We start from the raw sequence: 12075 nt of genomic DNA, 5'->3' as shown, positions 1-12075 counted from the left end.
TTTTTGCAAACAATTGCCACATAAACTTTCAATTATTCTCATTTTGTCAATACTTCCTCTATACCGGCAAGCCGAAAAATGAATGAGCAAAAAGAATCTAAAGAAAAAAAAATCCTACAATTACATAAACATTTCTGTGAATTTCGCACTACCAAACATGGCCGTGTGATCGTCTTCTTCGTGTAGCTACTTCTTCAAGCTTCAGGCGGCGCCGTTGCAGAGGGCGGCGCGATCGCCGGCGTTGGCCAGCAGCGGCGGCGCCTTGACGAGCGAGTTCTCGCCCTCGACGAGCGGCACGATCGGCTCCTCGTCGTCCTGCCCTGCCTTCTCGACGTCCTCCGTGCTGAGGAAGCACGGCTGGTTCGTCGAGCAGAGCACCCTCGCCCACATCCTGTCCGTGATGACCACCTTGTTCTGCTTCTCCGTGATCCTCTGCAGCAAAAATTTCCCCAATCTCAATCAGCTCGAATTCATGGCGAAAGAAGAATTAATGGAGGAAGAGGAGACGAAGCTTACGTAGAAGGGGATGTAGGCGTGGCGGCCATTGACGGGTGCGACGGTGAAGCCGGTGTACCCGGCCATGGCGCCATGGATGGCGCTGTGGGCGAGCAGCGAGCAGTAGACGTTGTCGGAGGCGTTGGACGGCACGGCGCGGATCATGTACGTGGGGTCGATGTACTTGAGCGTGATGGGGAAATTCGCCTTCTTCTTGAAGTGATCCTTGATCTTGGCGCACAGCCAGAGGCCGACGTCGAGGAGCACCTTGTTGCCCGACGCGTCGTGCGCGTCGGCGAGGCGCATGCTCCTGGCGATCACGTCCTGGCCGGCGCCCTCGGCGACGACGATCACCATGTGGCCGTTCTCGCGCAGCCGCTTCTCGGCGAACTCGAGGAGGCCGCCCTTGCCTTCGAGGTAGAAGGGGGACTCCGGGATGAGGCACAGGTCGACGTCGCGGCTGGCGAGCGTGGCGTACATGGCGATGAAGCCGCTGTTCCGCCCCATGAGCTTGACGACGCCGACGCCGTTCTCGGCGCTCTCGGCCTCGACGTGGGCGGCGTTGATGGCGCGCTGGGCCTCCTCCACGGCGGTGTCGAACCCGAACGAGCGGTCGATCACGGCGATGTCGTTGTCGATCGTCTTGGGGACGCCGACCACCGCGCACTTGAGCCCGCGCCTCTGCACCTCGGCGTGGATCGTCGCCGCGCCCTTCTGCGTGCCGTCGCCGCCGATGATGTACACCTGGTTGATGCCACGGTCCTGGATGCTGTCGACGATCTTGCCCGTGTCCTGGCCGCCGCGCGACGTGCCGAGCACCGTGCCGCCGCGCTTGTGGATGCCGTTGACGGAGCGCGGGGTGAGCTCCACCGTGTTGCGCGCGTAGAACCCGCGGTACCCGCCCTCGATGCCCACCACGCTCGTCACGCCGTACATGTCGTGGAGGCCGCAGACGAGCTCGCGGATGACGGTGTTCAAGCCCGGGCACAGCCCGCCGCAGGTGACGATAGCCGCCGACACCTCGTCGGGCTGGAAGAACACCCGCTGCCGCGGCCCGGCTCGCCGGAAGTGCGTCCCCCGCGCGCTCCCCTTGTGCACCACGATCTTCTTCGCCACCGTGTCGTCGGCGTTCACGAAGTACTGCCTGCAAAACGATCGAACAGTTACAAACCTGGAATAATCCGAAAAGGGAAAAAAGATCGCCGGAGTCGGAGAAGAAGAAGAGGGGAGGCTCGCTTACTTGACGACGGAGTAGGCGGGGTGGTTCTGGAGGGGGTTGGGGAAGGAGGGGAGGTTGGGGAGGTAGTCGGTGAGGTGGGGCACGTCCTCGAGGACGTACCCGCCGGCGCCGCCGGCGAGCTTCTTCTTGGGAGCAGCAGCGACCACCTTGGCGGCGGCCTTCTTCGCCGGCGCCGGGAACGGCGGCAACTCCAGGTCAAGGAGCTTCTTCTCCAGCGCCTTGGCGGCAGCATCCGCCGCCGGAATCGGAGCAGCGACAACCGTGGCGGCCTCCATTGATCTTCGCAGCAGACGAGCAGACAACAAATCAAATCAAATCAATCGAGAGCGAACTGTTTCGATGGATCGATTTATTGGGAGGATTTAGAGGAGAGTGTGAGATGATTCCGATACTGAGATTGTGCTGTTTGGTGTGGGATGCGGTTAATCGGGCGCGGAATTTATATCGCGCGCGCGACGCCGAGGCGAAGGCGGAGTCGGGGTGGGACAGAAACGGGGGGCTTCGCTCGAGGGTGCGGCCGTGCGCGTGGGTTTCTTCAGCCATTGTATTCTCAGATTCTCTTTAAAGTTTTGTAATGATCCTTTTTTTTTTTTGTTTGAAGGGAAGATTCGTTTTTGCTCACTGTTCCACGCGCATCGTTTTTTTTCACCTACTGAACACTCTGAACCTGTTCTTTTTTAAGCGACGGGTGGTTATTTTGTATTCGGTTTAGTGTGAATTTCACTTGAAAATTTTGGACCATGGTCCCTCTTTGGTTTTTTTCCTAGTACACGATCTAGTTGACGATAGTTGCTACCCTGTGTCACTAACAGTAGATTGGCTGGCATCAACTATTTTCAATTGGAGGTGGTTCTTGAGGTTTTCTGCTCGCTAAATATTCATACTACTTAGTGTTTTAGTTCTATGAGAATAACAATATATCTGACTGACACATAATTATTAATTGGCAAATTTTACAACAGGACATCGTGACTTCGCGGTTTTAGCCGTAGAACACTACGCGGAGTGACTTTTAAGGAAGACACATTTAAAAGTTGGATATTTGCTGGTGGACACCGCACCCATTAAAATAATAATTTCCAGACGAGGAGGAGAGAGAATTCATGTGAAATGTCAAAAATATAATTGGGCCCACATGTCAGCACTCTTATCTCTCTTCTCTCTATCCGGCGGCAACAGTGCCGCAGCCCTCGCGCCCGTGCCGCCGTGTGGTGCCGCAGCCGCAGCCACGCGGCCCTCGCCGTCCTCCCGCGCAGCCCCCGGCCCCACGCCGCCTTGCGGTGCCACAGCCGCAGCCACGCGGCCCTCGCCGTCCTCCCGCGCAGCCCCCGGCCCCGCGCCGCCATGCGGTGCCGCAGCCGCAGCCACGTGGCCCTCGCCGTCCTCTCGCGCCCTATAAACGGCCTCCGCTTACACACACATGCATTGCAGCGTAGGAGCGCATCCAAATGCCTCCGCTGCTCATCGCCTCCTCCTTGCCGGCGCGTCAGGGTCACGGCCTCCATCGACGATGTCGGTGCGAACGACAACGCTAGGAGTAGAGGAGGTTTCCCGGGGTTCCTCCCCACAGCGGTGGAGCAGATCCACGACGAACCTGCCATTCGCCTCACCAAGCGAATCGAGCGAGTACCCGTCCAGGCGAGCTGTTGAATCCCCGCCAAGTGAAGCGCCGGTACCGTTTGCTATTGTCGTTGCCGGATAGAGAGAGGAGAGATAGGAGTGCTGTGGGCCCAAGAACATCTTAGACATTTCACACGATTTTTCTCTCATCCTCACCCGGCATTTATTATTTTAATGCGTGCAGTGTCCACCAGCAAATATTCAACTTTTGATAGTGTCTTCCCTAAATGTCACTTCGCGCGGTGTCCTATAGGCTAAAACCGCGAAGTCACGATGCATTGTAGCAAAATGTTCCTTATTAATTTCTCCGTTTCACAATATAAATATATTTTCATTAGCCTATCCGTTTCATATTATATGTTGCTTTGACTTTTTTCACAGGCAAATTTATTTAGGTTTGATTAAATTTATAAGAAAAAAATTAGCAACATTTATAACAATAAATTAGTTTTATTAAATATAGCAGTGAATATATTTTCATAATACTGTTTGTTTTGAGTTGAAAATGGTGTTATATTTTTCAATAAATTTGTTTGACTTGTATAAATCAAAACAACTTATAATATGAAACGGGAGGAATACTGTAGATATATTTTGATACGGATAGAGTAGTATGTATTTTACACCACATTGATATTTGTGGAAAGTACAAGAATTAACTGATTCTAAGGTACAAATTGAGTATAATTAATTAACCCCTTGGGTGAAAGTCATATTACTCCACTATGGTAAAAAAAGATTCGAGGTTTGAGTGGCAGTAAAGAGCCGTTCAATGTTGACTCAGCTGCGTACGTGGTAGGAACGAGGCCTTGGTGGGCCCTACTCGGCTTGGGACTACATGCTTCAGGTGGGACCCACATGGACCCATCGGTCAACGACGCATGCAGCCATCGAAATGGAAGTTAAGCTCACCGTCACCGGATTGAACGAAGCGGAACGGCCAAGAGCGACGAAGAGAGTCGTGGCCGCCAAAGGACTTAAAATATTTTTCTTGGTCCAACCCTCCCAAGAGTGTTGTCGTAATTAACCTACTGGTCAATTTTGGGGGAAAAAAGAGAAAGAAACGAAAACAAGTGACATTTTCTGCACGAGAAAAATGTGAAATAAGGTGTGGCTATAGCTAATTATGGTATGACTACCCTGCAACTAAACTATTACTTACTCTGTATCAACATAAGTTACGAGTTATATCTAGACTTGATGTAAAAATATAAATTCTTTTCGGATGGATGTACTACAATGTACTACTCCCGTGTCAAAATAGTCATCATTATAGGTTGTTTATAATATACGAAGGTTTGAAAAAGAAATATTAAAGTGTCTGTTATTAAGTTATTAAATGATGCATGGTTAAGAGGGAGAGGATGGGTTAGGGCAATAAATAAATAAATATGAGGTAATTAATGGGACAAGTATAGTAATACAGAGTGACAACTATTTTTTAAAACAAATTTTAAATCTAAAAAGATAATTTTTTAAGTACGGAGGAAGTAAATGTTAGTGTGTTCCCATATTGTGGCTCGAAGTACTACTCGTAAAGAGCTAATGAACTCTTCTATAATTTTTGCAAGGTGACAGAAAATCTAGACAACGGTATTCCGTTGGAATGGAATATCCTTCTATGAGACCGTACCTGATATACCTGTGATACCTGTTACTCGGTACCTGTGATACCTAGAACCTGATATCTGTGATACTCGTGCAAGAGAATAATTAATATGTCTATCCCGTTGCAACATGATCCCATTTTATAGCAGCCCTCAGGTGATAAATACCACTATTTTTTTATCACATGGAAGATATATATGTATGTAAACCACTACAAATGTACACCATACTCACACACCCGAAAACACTCACTATTAACACATGTTAAAAAGACACTCACTATTAACACATGTTAAAAAGACAGACAAACGGCGCATCCTTATTCTCACTAAGATCCTATTAAAAGTGCACCCTATGCATGAGTAATATTAGTGGAGACTAAAATTCGAACTCTAATGAATAAAGTCAATGACATAACTTTACCACCATGCACACCGGTGCTTCTCTAATACCGCTCATTTATTCCCATCCAATTCCTATTAAGCCGCAACTTGGAATCATTGGCAAGTTTGAAGACATGTTAAGCCAAAATATAAAAATCTATCTGGAACAATCATATCAAGCATATGCTTTAATTGGATCCTCGCGTAGAATCTACTCTCGAGTTTGGACACAAGACGTACAACCTTCCCTAATTGAACCCTACACTTATTTGGAGCTATATATATTCAATTCCCATGGCTTGTGTTTGCATCTTTAGTATTCCCTTGGGCATGCCCATTGGATACCAAATTCCAAAGAACCCTAGAATGGGAGAACCGGTTTATTTGACTTGCAAGAATCTCCGTTCCTTGATACCATTGTGTCGTATATATTAGTTTCATTGACAAAACCAAGAAGGGGAAAAAACAATGGACGCCAAATTTGTTGGAGCTATGCTGTTCATAGTTTCACTAGGAAGGAGAATATGCACATCTTCTGTGTATTTTCCGAAGTATATACTCCAATTCATAGAAATTTAGACTTCCTTTAAAATTTTTGTCTCCAACCAAAAAGACAGTTTATGAAATTAACATAGTTTTTTTTCTGCAAAGAGAATAAAAATATATACCCCTGACACGTTGACAAGATCGAATCCATGTTTGGTTTGTATCAAGAAAAAGAAATAGCAACTTGTAGTTTTTAGTTAATCAATTAAGTTCATGATATGTCTCTGGCTGTGTTTATAAGCTATCAATCACTCGAATAGAACTTATCAAGTCGGCAAGTTGATCCAGTCGACTGCCCTAGCCAGATTACATGTCAACCTATGACAGTTTGGATAAGTGAGCTTTTTCTAGATTCCCACTAAGACTTCTTTTTCAATAAAATTATTTTGTAGAAAAGCAGAGGAATTAGTTCCAAAGAAAAAAAATTACGTGAGGCCTTAATTTGGATCGGAGGGTTTATAATGAAGGAATTTTAATCAACAGATCATAAACTTTTTGCATGTTTGAAAGAATTTTAGTCTAAGGTTTAACAATAAGTTAATTTGTTTGAATGTCCAAAATGCATCTTCTCTCTTTCTCTCTTAATTTATTTGAAAGAATTCTAGCACAAAAGGTTTATGATTTCAATGTTCAAAATGCATTTATCTGTACATCAAATTCTTTTGTCTTTTTCATGTACATCGAAACACCTGTTTCAAGCAATACTATGTCTTTTTTTTTGTGGCAAAACATCTATACCCATCTTTCAACGCTTATAACTAAGTTTAGTTTTCACTCAATTACAAAAGTGAGCGAAACCTGTCATTGGTGTGGTTGGCCTACTTGTAATAGAGAAGAACAATTAATATGACGTAAGGGCCATATCTAATATTGTTTTATAGATGGTATAGAGAAGTAACCTTCGTACTCAAATTGATGTGTATGACGTGCAAGAATACGTTCAATCAAATATCGAAAACTTAAATAATTACTTGATCATTAGAATTTAATATGAGAAAATGTTATTGGTAGGTTTATCATGAAAAAACACTTCTATACGATTACATTTTTATAAATATATAGTTAGAAAAATTAATCATGAGGCTTTGCATGGGAGAGGTGTCGAAGACTAAAACGTGAGAACATAATTAAGTAAATATTGATATAGTTATAAGGCACTAAGAATACTCTTAAATTAAATACTACTAGCTAGCCAGTGCATACTACAACTTTACACACATTAATTTATAAAGCATGTCTTAATTAATTTTGATTTTTTACTCACCTTATAGTTTTCATAAATACTTTGTTTTCTGCGAAAAAAACTAATAATGCGCGAAACCGTCCGGGCACACAGATAGCTACTCTCAGCCTCCTCAAACAGTGCATGCATCCACCTTTTTCGGTGCCTGCATTTCGACGCGACCAAACAATTTGCGTAATGTGTACATCTGAATTTCTGATGCTTCGTCTCCTGTTCTCCTGTTTCAAAATACAGTAGTAGCATTAGATCAACTTGGCCTGGACTCCTGGTTTGCAAAACACCATTTTTAAATAGATGGCATTCGTCTTATTAAAAAACTATAAAAAGACACTATGTGTTTTTTATTTATTTTGTTATGAACTGTTTTAGTAATAAGTTGCTTTAAGCATGACTAATATTTTTTTATATTTACACTAAAATTTTAATAAGAGGAATGATCAGACGTCATATTAAAAATCAATAACATCATATATTAAAAAATAGAGATTATTATATATTTTTCTTAATGGACGGCGGAAACCCTCACAAAGATAATAGAGTTTAACAAGCTATCATTATTATTAGCATGATATGGTCATTATGTTGTACCAATTTTCTCATGGCCATTGGTCAACCGTACCGAATCCAACTTCCCTGTGATAGTTACTCATTTGATGTACGCCTCTGCTTCCTTGCTAGAAAGAAATGCTCCGTTTAGAACTCACCAAAACAAGTTCTACTTGTTGTTCATGGAAAAAGGGTTTACTTTTGTATTGTACTACAAAGAAATTAAGAGGACACCAAATAGTTCAACCTTTAGTAAAAAATGCACCGATAATACCATAATCAGTGAGAGGTTGTATACATTTTTGTAAATCATTTTATAAACTGGTCAGCTTAAACAGAGTAAATAGAAAATGATTGAAGTTTTTGAATCCAGTCCAAGGCAAGCTACATAATGATATCTCAGATTTATCTGGATAAAATATTTAACCGGTTATATATCTATGTACGTTTGGGTCCCTGAAATAAAAACATTTGCAACAAAGATAGTAAATATGAAAGGGCCACTGGATACCACTAGGAACAAAACTATGCTGTTTTGAGGATTTTATTTTACTTGGTTCAAGTTTTAGTGAACTGTTACGTATGATGGGACCGATTATTCTAAGTTGTATTGACGATTAGGATGAAAATTAATTTTTTTAGACTGAAAATTTAATTGCGAGTTGCAGAAGTATCGAGTATGACTTTCTCTTTTGAGAATTGAATTTCTACTGCCATCAATTAGAATGACGCTCCTAACGTATATTTTTCTAAGATCTAGTATGTTTTTTCTAGAATATTTATCTAGGAGGAGTGATGCAACCGTTTTGGTTTAATTTGCTATTTTAATTTCTCATGCTGTCCTGCTGCGGCTAAACGAAGCCGTTTCCGTGAGAATGCAAAGTTGGAGTACAATTATTCCATTTCGTAGACCAAGTAAAATACTACTGTAGATGTCAACTTTAAATTCTTGTTCGTTACATGTCTTCCTATGAATTGTTCCTGCTTGCAACAAACGCCATTACTTGGAGTATATGTGAGGGTTAGAAATTAATTAATCGGATCAAGTTGCGTTTTAAAAAAGAGTTACAGAGTTTCTTGTGTTAGTCGAGGTCTAGAAAGAAGCAAACCTTGCCTTGTTGAAGGTGTGCTCTTATTTGCTTGCTGTTTGGAAGAAACATAAAAACGTCAGCGATGTTTCCCATCTCAAAAGTCAGATAAGTGACCTAATATTTACTATTTGTGGTGAAAGTGAAATGTTAGTTAAGTACTCGAGGAGAAAAAAAAAATCAGAATTGTACTTGTGTCATGGTAGCCTTTTTATAGTGTAGAGAATTAATAAACATTTATAAGGCCTGTTCGACAGGCGGGCAGCTGTGGCTACGGCTATGGCTACGTTGCCGCTGTGTGCGCGCAACACTATTGGTACTAGCTGCGGTGCAACCACGGACGCATCAGCTGAATATGCAATATATTTAATAGATAAGTTAGTGAAAAATAAATCATTATAGTTTATTATTGCTCAAATTTCATATGTTTAAGAAAACAAAAATACACCATAAATCTAGAAATAAATCCGTGGCACATAATCTATAAGAACAGCTAATTCTTGCGACAATTAGCTATAATCTAGAATATGCATGACCATAATCTATTTCCAAGAGACCACAGTGCCATTTTCACATTTATTAATTGTCCATGGTCCTTTCTTGGGGTACAGCTTAAACCATAATCCACATAGTTTTGTGATAATTTCCTTTAAAAATAGTTTTTTTTACAAAAGCATACTCGGAAATATGAATATAATTTTTTTTTCTTTTTCTTTTTTAAATTTAGGACTACTTTGTGTTACACAAGGAAATAATCATGTCAAGTTTCATTTTTAAAAAGTACTCCTCTGATTTATAATTCCTGACGTTTTGAATTAGTTTGAAATCAAATTTTATAACTTTAACTATCGATAACTTTAAAAATATTTATTCTAAAGCCACTAGAATGATATATATATATATATATATATATATATATATATATATATATATATATATATATATATATATATATATATATATATATATATATATATATATATATATATATATATATATATATATATATATATCTTACAAAGTAATATAATGAAAGTTAATATATATATATATATATATATTATAATAAAAAAATATAGTGGAAAATATATTTTAAAAACTATATCATTGCTTAAAACATCAATAATTATGAAACTAGGTAGAGACTTTGTTTCATTCGTCAAGGCCTTGAAAGAAGCAAACCTTGCCTTGTTCAAGGTTTATTTGATTCCTGATTGGAAGATGCATTAAAAAATCAGCGATGTTTCAGGCAACTGAAATCTAGATACGCCATAGTGAAAGCGAGATGTTAATTAAGTATACTTAAAAAAAAGCAGAATCGTACTCGTGGTGCGAAAAATAGTGTATTTTTCATTCTTTGTTGATATTTCATAAACAGTGTGTAAAAAATAAAATCATATTTATTGTTGTGCCCAAATTTCATCTATTTAAGAGAACAAAATCTATTTTTATATGTGACACGAGGAAAAACAAACACGTAAACATACATTTCAGCACACATGCCTGAATATACATAATAGCTCTCCAAAAGAAAAACATAGTGACTTATTCTTTCAGCCATTATTAATTAACTGCCTATATATATAATCTAGATCTGCATGACCGATGGACCATATGTACTCTATTCCAAGAAGACCATTGTTCCACTTTCACATTATTAATTAACCGTCCATATTTCGTCAACTATCTTAACTCAAAATTCTTAATGTCCTCGAGTAGGAACCGTATTCTCTGACATTACACAATAATGTCACAATAATGTCACGGTGTGACATTCTTTCAATCCACACCATCCATTCTAAATCAACAGTCATAGATTATTTGGCATGTAATTAATCAAACTAATTAGTGGATTGTGTAGTTATAAATTGTCCCTAGATCAAATATTGCATTTTCAAGAGGCAAACATCGTTGTTGACTGGTGGAAGAATCCGCAAGTTACTAGCACATGATGATAATTAGGTTTCACTTGTTAGATGGAGCGATTAGCACATTATCCTGGAGGAAGTGAATCATGTGCATCAATTTTGTGCTGCCATCCTCCGTTAGAACGGCGCAATTCTGAATATACAAGCCGATGGGTTAATGTTTAATGAAGATGAGGAGACTGCTTTAGTGCTAACAAAAAAAAATTCCTTCCCACCTATTAAGTACACACCTACACAATCTGTTAATTAGTTTGATTAGTTAGATAGCAATTAATCTGTGGCCGTTGATTTAGAATGGATGGAGCGGATTAAGGAATATCACGCTGTGACATTACTCTATAATGTCAGAGGATACGGTTCCCTCAAGTAGGCACGGTCCTCTTTCAGGTACAACTTAAACCGCAGTCTACATCACAATTACCTCCAAAAATAATTTTCACAAAAAAATATACTCGAGACCATTAATACTATAAAATGATATTTTTATTGCCACAAAATCATTTCTCTCTTTTGTTTGAATTTAGAAGTACTGGAGAATTGGTCATCAGAGCAAAACAACCAACTTTTGATTCCCCCACATGTCTGGCGATAAGCGTGCTCATGTATCAAATTTCCTTGTGATACTTTGACCCGGAAGGAAGCAAACAAAATCTTTTTTCTGAACGAAAGAAAGAAAAGCAAACAAAATCATGAACACCACATTTTAATAGAAGTAACACAAGAGATCTAAAACCATGGGTCTCTTTCTCTAAACAAAGCAGCTGCAGAAAAACGCCGGCGCCTCTCACTACCAACCAACCGTCCAACCATTCAGTTTTATTATTGCAGATGCAAAGACCAGCTTTTGCAATTGCAGTTGTCATCTTGACACAAAATGGGCAGCAGCCTCATGTTGCTTCCCATGTTGCTTCCTTTTCCTCCCCTTTTATTTTATGTATAAAAAAAATCCTCTTCCTCCTTGATGTTTCTTCTGTCACAATCACAGATTCATAGGGTCAAAGCTCTGGACACATGACATGTAGGAGGAAGGAGAATTTGCATGGCTTGTTGTCTCTGCTTTTTTTTTTTTCTGAAGGAAGATGGCATGTTTCTGCTGTCACAGTCTAGATGTTCCATGGTCCATAACAATGGGCCGGCTTCACCAGGTTAGGGAATCCAGAAGAGTTTGGTATGCGTGTGAAGAACTCTTTGGAATTTGGATATTCTAGATGTGTTGCGGTGATATATTTTAAATTCTCCATAACTTTTTCAATATACTTTTAAAAATGATTTCTGCCGTAACTTGTTATTTTGATCTGAACCTTTTAACTACGAAAGACTATGTTGCTACACCGGCTTAAAACCGTTCTTAGGCAAATCATTGTTCTCATGAATATTG

At 40.7% G+C, this 12075-nt stretch overlaps 1 protein-coding gene across 1 annotated transcript; it reads right to left on the bottom strand.

Annotated features, from left to right (window-relative positions):
* On the bottom strand, positions 1-2148 carry LOC4338034 (ATP-dependent 6-phosphofructokinase 6). The gene is made up of 3 exons (XM_015782143.3): positions 1736-2148; positions 517-1639; positions 1-432 (listed from the first exon to the last, which is right to left on the bottom strand). The coding sequence occupies exons 1-3, from the start codon at positions 2008-2010 to the stop codon at positions 202-204; spliced, it is 1629 nt and encodes a 542-aa protein (XP_015637629.1). The 5' UTR covers positions 2011-2148; the 3' UTR covers positions 1-201.
* Positions 2149-12075: the final 9927 nt, after the last annotated feature.

Source organism: Oryza sativa, chromosome 5 (genome assembly GCF_034140825.1).
Source record: "Oryza sativa Japonica Group chromosome 5, ASM3414082v1".
Lineage (NCBI taxonomy): Eukaryota > Viridiplantae > Streptophyta > Magnoliopsida > Poales > Poaceae > Oryza > Oryza sativa.
This window is presented reverse-complemented; position numbering and strand designations above follow the sequence as displayed.

Excerpts from the sequence above, each read along its gene's own strand:
- LOC4338034 (XM_015782143.3), bottom strand. The coding sequence starts at position 2,010 with ATGGAGGCCGCCACGGTTGTCGCTGCTCCGATTCCGGCGGCGGATGCT. Across the intron at positions 1,640-1,735 it reads CCCGCCTACTCCGTCGTCAA|GCAGTACTTCGTGAACGCCG; the intron begins GTAAGCGAGCCT and ends ATCGTTTTGCAG. Across the intron at positions 433-516 it reads ACGCCTACATCCCCTTCTAC|AGGATCACGGAGAAGCAGAA; the intron begins GTAAGCTTCGTC and ends TTTTTGCTGCAG.